Raw genomic sequence first — 12913 nt, forward strand, 5'->3', positions numbered from 1 at the left:
AAACTTATTTTAAATTAAGTGCATGCAGTCCGAAGAAGAGAGCGACCATGGACCCCTTTCTGCAAAAGAGGCAGATGTGCAACCCGCAACGGGCGACTGCCCTCACTGAGTCAGTATTGCAGATGCTGATCTATGATATGAGGCCGCTCTCCATGGTCGATGGTGCCGGGTTTCAACAGATGATAGCCCAGTTCAACCCAGACTACATCCTGCCATCCAGAACCCATTTCACCCACTTGATGGAGCAGAAATACAGTACGTTTCTGAAGGTAATTGTTTAAAATACACATACACACACACACACACACACATTTCATAATTCATATAAACAATCACACATATTTCATACAAGCAATCACAAATTTCATTTAAAAGCAATTATATATTTCATTCATATATTATATTTACATATATATATTAAAATAGCTGAAATACATAACTTAATTTTGGTAAAATCATAGAGTAGCTGCAATTATTAAAACAGTAAAACTTGTATGTTGAATAGTTTCTGTTGACATTTAGGTTTTTGCACTTTAAATATTTACAAAAATCAACTTTTTTGTTTAAAGGTAAAGGAGATCCTAAAAGAGGTCAACAGCTCCCTCACACTGACGTCTGATGTTTGGACCAGCTGTGCCACAGAGGCATATCTTGGAGTTTCGTGTCACTTCATCACCAAAGACTGGCAAATGAAGACTTTGAACCTCGCCACTCTACCTCTGGAGGAGAGGCATACTGCTGCGAACATCATGATATGGATGGAAGAGGTGATAGAGAAATTTGACATCTTGCCTAGCAAAATTAAAGTAATAGTACACGACAACGGGTCTAACATTGTGGCGGCAGCTCAACTCCTGGAAGATAAACACGGTTGGTCTTCAGTCCGCTGTGCTGGGCACATCCTCCAACTTATTGTCAACAGTGCCCTCAAAGAGCCCAGCATCAACAAAGCTACTGGTGCTGCAAGAAGCTTAGTGGAGCACTTTAGGAGAAGTGAGCTGGCAAATTCAAAACTGAAGAAGAAGCAGCAGCAAATTAACACCGCAGAGCACAAGCTGATCCTGGACGTCAGTACACGATGGAATAGTACTTATTACATGGTGGAGAGACTCCTGGAGCAGCGCTGGCCAGTCACTGCAACTCTCTCTGACCCTGAGGTAACACCAAGAGGCAAGCACTACTTTGACCTGAAACCAGAGCAGTGGGTGCTACTTGAAGAGCTGGTGCAAGGGTTGGGGCCTTTTGAATGTGCTACCGTTTTCCTCAGTGGACAGGAGTATGCTACTGCTTCATGTCTTCCACAGCCGGTCAAAGGGTTGCAACGGTCCAAACAGCAAACCCAGTTTGAGACGAGCTCAGGAAAAGCCTTTCTAGCCATTGCAGGAAAAGGAATAAGTGAGAGATGGGAGAATCTTAACACTGTGTCTGCAGAGAGAGACAACCCACTTGTTCTTGCAGCTGCCATTGATCCAAGATTCAGAAAGATGAAGTTTATCTCACCTGAAGATGGCACAAGGGTGCAAAGTGCAGTTGAGGTCGAGACTGGGATATATGATGCCCCTGAGCTAGAGCAGAAGAGGAGGGGTAATGTCCCAGGGGCAAAGTCAGCGCTGGATAACCTTCTTCAGTCTGACACTGACAGTCTGAGTGATGAAGAGGAGGAAACCCAGGAGGACAAAAAAATCCAAATGGTGAGGAGGGAAGTTCAGATGTTCTTCACAGAGGCACCAATAGCCAAAAAGGATGACCCTCTCAGCTGGTGGAGAGAAAATGAGGGGCGTTTTCCCACACTGTCAAACCTAGCAAGATCTCTTCTGTGCATTCTTGCAACATCCACCCCGGCAGAGCGAATCTTCTCAGCAGCAGGAAATATCTGCTCCCAGAAGAGAGCAAGCCTCACACGAGAGCATGTGGATATGCTGACTTTTCTTAGTATGAATAAACTGAATGACATAGCCTGAGCCTCATTTTAAACCTGGTCTGTCCACCATGACAGGTTTGTGTCCAGGTTGTATCACACAGTCCATGTTTACAACTTGAATTTGGACAACTCTGAATGCTTTATTTTCAGCTGTGTATCTACAAACAGTTGTTAAAACTGTTAGATTTCAAACTGTTGAGAATTGTAAAGTTATTTTGCAACAGACTGTGCAGTTGACCACTGAATGTACTTCACAAAACGCACTTAATATTTGTTTTATTTACTGTTTTACTGCTGCTAATGTGCCTGTCCTTGGTTTACAGGAAAAAATGTTTACTTAATTTTAATTAATTATTAATTTTTTATAAAACACATTTGCCTGTCCTTAAAAAATGGACAGAGGTTTATTTATTTATGGATTTATGTCTATACTGACCGAGCACTGTGCCTAATTGGTTTTAGATAGGACATCTTTCTTGTGTTAATTATCATTTGCCACACAATTAAAGCAACTTCATGCTAAATTTAAGAAAAAAATAATAATTATCCGATTAGTCGACGAATCGTTTCAATAGTCGGTGACTAGTCGACTATTAAAATAGTCGTTAGTTGCAGCCCTACTGTACAGTTTGCCATTCACCCACAAATTCATACAGTGCATCTATTAGCAGCACTTTGTTCTGAGGGGTAATTTGGGGTTCAGCATCTTGCCCAAGGACACTTCAGCATGCAGATGGGGAAAACTGGGAATTGAGCTGCTGACCTTGTGGTTGGAGGACAACCACTCTACCCCACAGCCACAGCTGCCCATACTCAAAAAAATTGTAATGCCTTTTTATATTTCTTTATTCTTGTATCTACCTCATTCTGACATGCCTGCTGCTGTAACAACTGAATTTTCTCAGTGTAGATTAATAAAGTTTCATCTTATCTTAAATCAGCTCCACTGAGGCGCATTACTCCGCTGGTCAACAAGTGACTCTGCTCTTCGGATGTTTTCTAATCACACTTAGAACTGATCTTTATAAAAACCTGATGAAGTCATATCTATGTTCCTGGATAAACGGGGGGTTGCTTCTTCTGAAATAAAGTTAAAACACAGCGTTACATTGTAATTTGCGGGAGTGAGTGTGTGTGAGTGTGTGTGTACCCACTCGTCTTTGTCCCTCGTCACACACAAACTGATAATCACATGGGATATTCATCATCTAGTCCAATATTCTAAAATAGTTATTAATCGATGATGTCGGATCATGATCCTGGATTGTTCTGGTCACTTTAACCCTGATGTCCTGTTGTGTTGCAGGTTTAAACATGTGTCTCATAAACGCCAGAGAATAAAACAAACACAAAGTAAACGTCCTGTACATGGCCAAATAACTTGTGACCAGTGGTGGTGTTTATTGTTAAAGTGTAAAGTGAGCCCAGGTCAGAGGAGTGAGGATGAAACTCCAACAGAGACTCTGACACAGGAAGATCCTGAAGCAGTGGTGTTAATTATTCAGCTGTGGAAAACGACTAAAACAAGGAACGTAGTGGCTAAACATGATTATGTTCAGTCATTGCATCGATGCAGAGTCGTCCACCTCTGTGCCGCAGCCTAAACAGTAGCAGCTGCTCCTTACACTCTGTGCTGTGTGTGTCAAGCTAACCTGATGTGGATGTAACTTTATTCCAGCCAAATGATTGGTTCGGCGCGGCGCTATTCTCATTATCATTGGCTGTTGGTGTTGGTCATCAAAACAGAGACTGGATGAGTTCTACCAATGTTACATTTCTATCAAAGAAAAGTTATATCATGTACAGGTATTTATTGTGGAGGTAGCTGGGTCTGGCTGCTGTGGTGAGAGCCCTGTGGCATGGTCAATTGTCACAATTATCAATATCGTTTCATCGCCCAGCCCAAGCAGCAGGGCTCCATCTGATTGACCAAATATATGACATGCAGAGCGTGCATGCATGAAACATGAAATGTTTATGTTTCATGTATATCGCGCATGTTATGACGATGCATTTTCGATATATCATGCAGCAGTATAGGAAACGCAATCCTAGTAAATTTATCAAAATGTTCTAATAAGTTTAAAGTGGCAACATTTCTTATAATTTTACCTGTCAATAAGAAGTAAATGCTGATATTACAAATAATATCACCAGATTGGTTCCCAGTGAGTCAATTTCTCTTTTCAATCAGACACAAAAGTTATGGTGTGTATCTGATACTGCACCACCAAAATAGATCGTGGACCACACTGCTGTTTTCCCTGGTACCTTTCAATAGCTCTCCCCAGGTAGTGGAACAACCAAAGTTACTGTGGAAACCCAGCCTTTCAAAAGAAGAAAGCTTCATCTGCGGAGGCAAAGAAGGTGAAGACGGAAAGTGATAGAAACCAAGGTTGAAAGGTCTGTTTCCACATCCAAAAGATACAGTTGTTACATGGAGCTGATAGCCAAGTATAGATTTACATGCTCCACACTGAATGTTCTGAATGAAGCCGTTTTCAGACAGATCTGCAGGTAAAATCTGGAGAATTAGCAACGGAATTTACCCGCAGTGTGCCTTTCACACATGCATAACACAGTAGGAGGTTCTCTGCACAGACGCATTCACAACAACGAATCCTCCACATTTTTCAGGTGAGAGATGGAGCAGGCAGAGGCAGGAAGTGATGTAATAACTCGGCTGCGGAGATCACTTGATTTTCTGGACAACAGACAGACTACCCCTGTTGGCTACTATCACCACAAACTCTCTAGACATCTTCGTTGGTGTCTTCTACGGGCATGTCGCCATTATTTTCAGTCAGAAAAACACACACATGCACGCACATACACACACACAATGTTCTTAAAGTCTGTATGTATTGATGGGCTACTATAAATATTTTAAACGACTGTCCTAAGTTTTGGCTGATTCCAACCGCTGCTGACCACTTACGTAATCATGCTGCTGTTACAGATATGTACAATAAATGGTAAATGAGACACATACCAAAGCACTTTACAGTACAGGTTGCCATTCACCCACACATTTATACAGTGTATTGATGGGCAGCACTATTAGGGGTTCAGCATCCTGCCCAAGGACACTTCGGCATGCAGATGGGATATACTGCAGTAACAGTAAACAGAGAAGCAAAACCTGCTGGGAAAACTGATTGGAAGAGAGCAAATAAGGAAAGGGACCATCTACAGTGAGAGGATGAGGTTTAACAGCAGAGTGGTTTCATGAGATGGATGGGTGGGTGGGTGTGTGTGTGTTTGTGAGTGTGTGCGTGCGTGCGTGCGTGGGGGGGGGGGGGGGGTGAATGCGGAACTGAGCGGCGCGGCGGAAGCAGCGGGCTCGGCTGTGGTTGGGCAGTGGTTAGGATGTGGCAGCCTGCTCCCGGTGCAGGCTACACCCAGGCCGCCTGTCAGTTGCACCACACTACATACAGAACAACATCTCCTCTGAATCACAGCTGTGAGGCGCTAGTGGGTTTGCTGGAAGAGAGAGACATCACGGCGGATGACTGAACGACAGCAGGCGGTTATGTCGGTCGTGTCGGTACACTCGTACCAGTAAACCAGACCCGTATCATCTCGTTTCCGCTTAAATGAACGATCAAACATCCCCGTTACATTTGGTACTCACTTTGCTCTTGACCTCCACCACGCTGTCTGTGACTTTTAACGGCGTACGCTGCTGCTGCTGCTGCTGCTGCTGCTGCCGCCTTGACATTCTGCTCCCCGGCTGGCTGCTTGGCTGAGGCACTGCGGATAAAACCATCCACCAGAATTCTGCTTGTTGTTCGCTCCTCTGTCGTCGGGTAAAATAAAAAAAAACATTCAGAACGTAAAACAGGTGGCGGGAGCTGGTGCGCTTGTTATTTTCATGTCGACACAGACAGCTCTCGCTCCAGCGTGTGTCTCGTACAGTCCGGTGTCAGAGTGGCTGTGTTCTCTTTTTGCGACAAAGACACTAAACAACAGAGCGCCAGCTCGCGACAGGTGGAGTCCGGTAAATCCAGTCTGGAATGTGAGGTGCCAGTGTAACCCGTTCTACTCCTCCCACCTGCCCGGACTGGACGGCACAACCAGGGGGCGGGACATACCGCTGTTACTGTACGTTCCTTCTCAGGGTTGGGTCAGACTATTTTCAAACCTTGTCACTCAGAAGAAAGAGCACGCCAACGTTTGTGATTAACAACACAATGCACTGGATTAGAAAAACTAAATGTGATCTTACGTGAATACTTTTGGATTACTTCCAAATCAAATGTAGAAAATGTGCACAACCTGAAATATCATTTTTTCTCGAAAAATCTCAACCATTTTCAATGCAAATAAAATGCTTTTAGCATATTCAGCATTTGCATGTTGACTGATGAGTCACCAGTACCATTATCTACCATACTACAATGCATGCAAATAATTGGATGAGCACTGCAGGAACAAACATGTTGCAGGAAAAGCTAAACTTAAAGGTCGAGTGTGTAAGATTGAGGTGAAAGGGCTCTACTGGCAGACATTTTATGTAGAATAATCCTCATGATGTTTTCACTAGTTCATTTCATCTCAATTGTATGAATTATACTTTTCTTTACCCCACAAAAGGTCCTTTATATTTAAATACATCGAGGGGACCCTCTCTACGGAGGCCGCCATGTTTTAGTCCAGACTGGACAAACTAAACCTTTTGAGTTTTTATGACAATTAAAGGCTACCACAGTTTCTTTTTCATGTTTGAAAGGAGAGGGTGAGGTGAGGAGTGATCAGCTGCAACATGCATGTTCAACACTAGATATCACAAAATTCTACACACTGTACCTTTAAGTTCAACTCAACTCTGCTATCTAAGAGGAAGCCCACTTTTCTTCAGATTTGAAGTTGATGAGTGAACTGAACCCCAAACCTCCTCATGGGTGTAAAATGGACTGCATTAGTATAGTATGTGGTCTTGTTGACCATTGCAGGTCACATTTATCTATTCACAAACACACACACACTCATATAGTGTAGTTTCTTTACATAACACTTTTCTGACACACAGCTATGGTACATCATCAAGGGCAAATGAGGGTATCAACATGTGGACTGGAGGAGCTATGGTTTATACTAAACACAGATCAGTTGCCCCAACCTCAAAGAGACTAAATGTTTTAGGACTGTCACTCCACACTATGCTCAGCTTTCATAGAATAGGCTACCATTGTCCATAAAGAAACACGGGTGCAAACCGTTTGGGCAAAGCACCGCGACATGCAGACATTAGCTATACACCAACCAGCGCCACCAATTTTCTGGCACAGAATCTGGTTCTGGCTCTGCAAAAGGAGGCTTCAGTGCAGAAACTACAAGATGATGGGATGAAAAAAAGTGTCTGGTGAACCAATCCAAGCTGAAAGAACTTGAAATGAATTTATAAAATCAACATGGCTGTATCATTTCTGATCAGAAACTATTATACTCTAGGTTTCAGAAGTAACCAACTAGTGGCAATGGAGGTTATTGGGTTCCAGAGGGGGCTGAACAACTATGAAAATAAGAAGTTTTTATCATACTGTATGAAACACCTTCAACAGGCTGTTCAAAAGTGGAGTCATAATTGTCTAATTGTCGTAAATTGAACATTCCCTTGTGGCATTGGTGTGTTTTTACAGAAGTATAGTCTGATTATGTCCTGTGTCTCCTTGAATCGAATGTAATAACTGTCAGGGGTAAGGTACTTCCTTCTGGTGGCAGTGACGATGCAGCTAGTCAATACTAATTTATTGCTACAACCAGGGTGCTCTCCTTTCAGTGCCTAGTCCAGCATGCTAGCCACAAGCCTGCACTGGCAGGTCAAGTTTGTATGTGAATATTATGAAGCCAAAATATCTTACATAACAGTAATTACTCATTAATTAAATAACATTTCTGGGTGAATAAATTACACACACGTAATGTATGTTTTCAAAAGTGAAAACATGTTTTATATAGTAAAAAATTAAAGTACATTTCCTTTTTCCTGGTCTTTTACATCTTCAGTTGATTTCTCATCCACAATCCCATTCTTCAACACCTCTTTCCCTACATCTTTTTTTTCCCCCTCCACTCCTCCTTTGACCTTACCACACCTCTTCCATCTTCCATTCTCACCCTACCCTCAGTGATGATGGAATGTACATAGGAATGTGAGGAGAGTATAATATGGACTTGGACTCTGTCATTTGAGTCTCAATTTTGTTCCACTGTGATGCTTCAAGACACACCGACAGTGGAAATGTAAAGGCAACTTCAAGAGGAAATGTTCATCTTCTGGACCTTTGTAGTTTATGTGCAGGTCTGGCTATCAGTCCATGAACTAACCCATACTGCAAACTTTCCACAAAGTTCATCACTTTGTTTAATAGGACTGAACATTCAAGTAACTAAAATGCCTGAAATATCTTTGTGATTATTAAAATAAAACAAACTAAGGGGCAGACACAGGAGTCAACAGATGAAACTCAAACTGGTCAGGGAAAACAATGCAGGGTCAGAAATACAGACAGTGACAAAGCAGATGACTCAATAAAGACAGAGCTGAGGAGTAGACCTTTATACACACTAAACTAATGATAACTGGAAACAGGTAGTACAGACATAGCAGGTAAAACTAATCAACACTGGAAAGAAACACAAAGGCAGGAAATAAACTAAGCTGAGACACACAAGGGAACTGCAAAATAAAACATGAAACACTAAACTAAAACTGATAACCATGACCGATACTGTGGATGTATTTTGGGTGAGGTTAGTATTCATAGTTGCAGGTACACCTTGCACATTACATGGCAGCATAATGTCTGTAATTAAACCATTCTAAATAAATAGACAAAATTTGAAGAATCCTGAATGGATAAACTCTTTCTGTAGCAGTATTTGAAATTGTATCTGTATCCAATAGGTAAAAATATAACTTTTTTTTGCCCTTGTTGCATGAGGCAGAAACAGTTTCTGCATATTTTGCAATTTTTGGGGGAATTGTGTTTGCTTGGCTTCAGGGACAGGTATGAATGTTGTTGAATATGGGAATGTGAATTCTTTAGGGGGTTGCATGTATTTATGGTAAGTGGTAGAGATACATAGATTGGCTCTGATGTCTTCTTAATCTGCATGTATGCTTAACTCATCTAACCCCCTAACCCTAACCCACCCAAAGAAATAATTTTTTCTAATTCGGAGACCCACACATGCATGAAGATTCCCAAAATAAAACTGCATCCACTGTACCAGGATTCAGGCGACTCTGCCACGCCTCAATGATGTGCCCAGCTGCACTGAATGAGCACTCACTCACAGCATCTGTTTCAGGAATGTTCAAGATTCTCTTTGCAAGGTGCTGCAGCTGTGGGAATGAGTGGAATTGTGTCTTCCATAAAGAAAGCCAATCGTCTAATTGGCCTATTTCACCCACTCAAACCCATCCACAATTAATCAGAAATGTTCATTTTTATGACCCTAACCACCTGGCCTGTGGATCAACTGTGATGTCTTCATATATAACTGCAATCCACATATCACTAGTAAGTAGAGATATTGATAGTTGAGCCAGACTGTGTTGTGTAGCTTCAGTAGAAGGGTCATGATTAGGAAACATGCATTGAAAATATTTAGACTGGCAAATATTAAATATTCATTCTATATCAAAATGCACACAAGCAAAAAGAGGACCTTTAAACAGTGCACAATAAGTTATTGGTGCTATCCATTATGGAGGGAGTGGTTTTTAAATGAAATCATATGACACTGATTTTTATCTTTTTTGATTGTTGCAGTATTACAGCATTTCCCTAAAAACATAACATTACAGGATTAATCCAAGAGGGGAAAAGTGTGCTTAATAAATTTCAAGGTAATCTTGCAATATATCAATTAATTTTTGTGGAGTAAAATTTTGGGAGTCACCAGTATAATTATAAATTATCCTTTGGACAACCTCAACACATAACAAGACAGTTAATCAATCACATTTATTTGTATAGCCACTATTCACAAATCACTTTGTCATTTGTCTCATAGGGCGGGCTTTAACAAGCTGTGACATCCTCTGCCCTTAACCCTCAACAAGAGTAAGGAAAAAATGACCAAAAAACCCTTTAAACAGGGAAAGAACCTAGAAACCTCAGAGAGAGACACATGTGAGGGATCCCTCTCGCAGGACGGACAGAAGTGCAATAGATGCCATGTGTAATGGAGAACATCAGAGAAATAAGAATAATTACAGCATTGGTTAGAGTAAATAGTTTGTAGCATGATGGAAGGTAAATGAATTGAGGAATTATTGTCAGTAATGGTGGAGTATCTGATTAGACATATTGTACATCAAGCAGTCTTGTTGTAATCATAGTCCATGATCAGCAGCCACTACGATGAGGATACACCATCATAATCCATCATTTTGATTGACTGCCACCATCAGGATCCCGCCACCATCGGTATGATGGTGGCATATTATTAAGGGCCTTGTAGGTTAGAAGGAGAATTTAAATTCTATTCTCGATTTTGTAATGAAGCTAATACAGGAAATATGTGGTCCTGCTTCTTGTAAGGACACATGCTGCAGCATTTTGGACAAGCTGCAGGGTCTTTAACGACTTACTGCTAGAGCCTGATAATAATTTTTATTCATGTATTATATAATTAACAATAATCAAGTCTGGATGTGACAAAGGCATGGACTAGTGTTTCTTCAGGAAAAGACAAGCTTGGACCAGCTCTTACTATAAGCTTTATCATAAAGGAAGGCTACTGATAAACTGAACCAAACTGAAACTGGCAGATGATTCCACAGGAGAGGAGCTTGATAGCTGAAAGCTCAGGCTCCTACTCTGAGCATTTTGGACAAGCTGTAGGTTCTTTAACGACTTACTGCTGGTGCATGATAATAAGGAATTACAATAATCAAGTCTGGATGTGACAAAGGCAAGGACTAGTTTTTCTGCATCTTTTTGAGACAGGACCTGTCTGATTTTTCAGATATTACGTAAGTGACAGAATGCAGTCCTAGAAATTTGTTTTAAGTGAGAATCAGACAAATTCCTGACTGTTTCATTGGAAGCAAGGGCAATGTCATCTAGTGCAGCTATATCATTAGATAATCTATCTCTAAGGTGTTTAGGGCCAAGTATTAGAACCTCCTTTTTATCTGAGTTTAATAGGAGAAAATTGTGGGTCATCCAGGTTTTTATGTCCTTGAGACATGCTTGAAGTTTAGTTAATTGATTACACTCTTCTGGTTTTATTGAAAAATATAACTGGGTATCATCCACATAGCAGTGGAGATGTACAGTGTGTCCTGATAATATTTCCTAGTGGAAGCATATATAATGAGAATAAAATTAAGCCGAGCACAGAACCCTGAGGAACATCGTGGTTAACTTTGGTGTGCACAGATGACTCATCATTAATTTGCACAAATTGGAATGCATTTGAAAAATAGGATTTAAACCAGTTTAGGGCAGTTCCTTTAATGCCAACTAACTGTTCTAATCTCTGTAATAAAATGTGATAACTGATACTGTGGAATGCTGCACCAAGATCTAACAGGACAAGGACAGACACAAACCCTTGATCTGAAGCTATTAGAAGGTCATTAGTGACTTTTGCCAAGGCTGTCTCTGTGGTGAGCTCTAAACCCTGACTAGGGCTTCATATACATTACTTTCCTGGAGAAACTCACACAGCTGATTGGCTACAACCTTCTTGAGGATTTTAGTGTGCATCACATGGTCTGACCGAGGCATTGCAAAGTTTGACGACTTGCCAAAAAAGAGGGATTTATTCCTCTGTGCATTGTACAATCACAACCAAAATTCTGCCTTAAGATCAGAGCCCCTATCTTAACAGATCTATTAGTCTGTATGTAGTGATTGTAATAGTGCCGTCTACTGGCAACAGAAAGTAAGCCTCGATTTACATACAATTTTCACTCTGTGGTCTGCACTTTATGGCGTGGAAACCAACCATGCCCACGATTAGTTCAGTGTGCATGACAAACACTGGAAGTGAAGCATTTATCCTTCCCAAGGTACGCAAAATGCATGCTACATAAAGGCAGTCCCTGTCCGCCCTCCCCATGAGCCACATCAGGTTCCGAGTGCTTTGCAGCCCTGTAATTATTTCCTTAAATAATGCTGCAGCATTATCAGGTAGACATCTAGAAAAGGAGTTTTTCATCAATGGCATGTCGTCTGATAATTGTTAAGGAATTTTTATATATCCTAACACATTAATGTATATGTGTATATTACGTTATATCTGTACACCATTAAAAGAAGAGTGCCTGTCTGGTTCCACAGATACTCCCTTCCCTCTCTAAGCAGTACACAAGGTCAGGTTATAGATAAAGGACCAACCAACAGTTCATTATAGTGTCCACGCTTAGGGATTTTTATATTTAACTCAGATGCCCCAGACAGAGAGACATCAACTTCAACTCTCACCAACTTCAACTCTTTTGCGTATTATACACAAAAGAGTTGTTATACGCAGTATCCAATAGGATGAAAACACCTACATGTAACATAGAGAATGACAGCAATTCTAGCCATTCATTGATGTGCTGTTAGAATGGGTGACACAAGTGGAGGAAGATATATGGGGATGCTGTGGGAGACATCTTCAGACTTGGGGGTGACCATTGATCATATTGCTTTGTTAGCGTTTGTATATTGTTGCACCTTCTGGTCTCCTTGATGCATCACGTCTACATAAAAATCTTCTGCATAAGACATCAGCTGCTGCCTGAGTTCTCCTTTCACCAGCTTGCAGAAAATGTACATAACAATAATGAGAAATCAAAGGTTATTAAATTATGGTCGGACAGAATCTGATTATGTCGAAGTTCTATTAGATGTTAAATTTTGAGATCTGCCTAGACCGGTTGTGGTGAGCAGACTCTATCAGCATGATCGTAACCATTTTCATCATTTGTCTTGTCTGTGATAGAATGCTTGTGTGTAATTTGAAAATATGCTGTTTAATCTG

General features: G+C 41.1%; 2 protein-coding genes across 2 annotated transcripts in view; one reads left to right on the top strand and one right to left on the bottom strand.

Moving 5' to 3' along the window:
* Window positions 1–5964, bottom strand: part of pard6a (par-6 family cell polarity regulator alpha) — a 44099-nt gene extending 38135 nt beyond the window's left edge. Inside the window, exon 1 of the mRNA XM_020104677.2 lies at window positions 5556–5964. Within this exon, the coding sequence (XP_019960236.1) occupies window positions 5556–5690 (135 nt within the window). The 5' untranslated portion in view covers window positions 5691–5964. The remainder of the gene's footprint in view (window positions 1–5555) is intronic.
* Window positions 548–2084, top strand: LOC138411862 (E3 SUMO-protein ligase ZBED1-like). The gene has a single exon (XM_069533104.1). It carries the CDS (start codon window positions 690–692, stop codon window positions 1959–1961), a length of 1272 nt encoding a protein of 423 aa, XP_069389205.1. The 5' UTR covers window positions 548–689; the 3' UTR covers window positions 1962–2084.
* Window positions 5965–12913: the final 6949 nt, after the last annotated feature.

The sequence above is a fragment of the Paralichthys olivaceus genome, chromosome 10, assembly GCF_024713975.1.
Source record: "Paralichthys olivaceus isolate ysfri-2021 chromosome 10, ASM2471397v2, whole genome shotgun sequence".
In the NCBI taxonomy this organism is placed as follows: Eukaryota; Metazoa; Chordata; class Actinopteri; order Pleuronectiformes; family Paralichthyidae; genus Paralichthys; species Paralichthys olivaceus.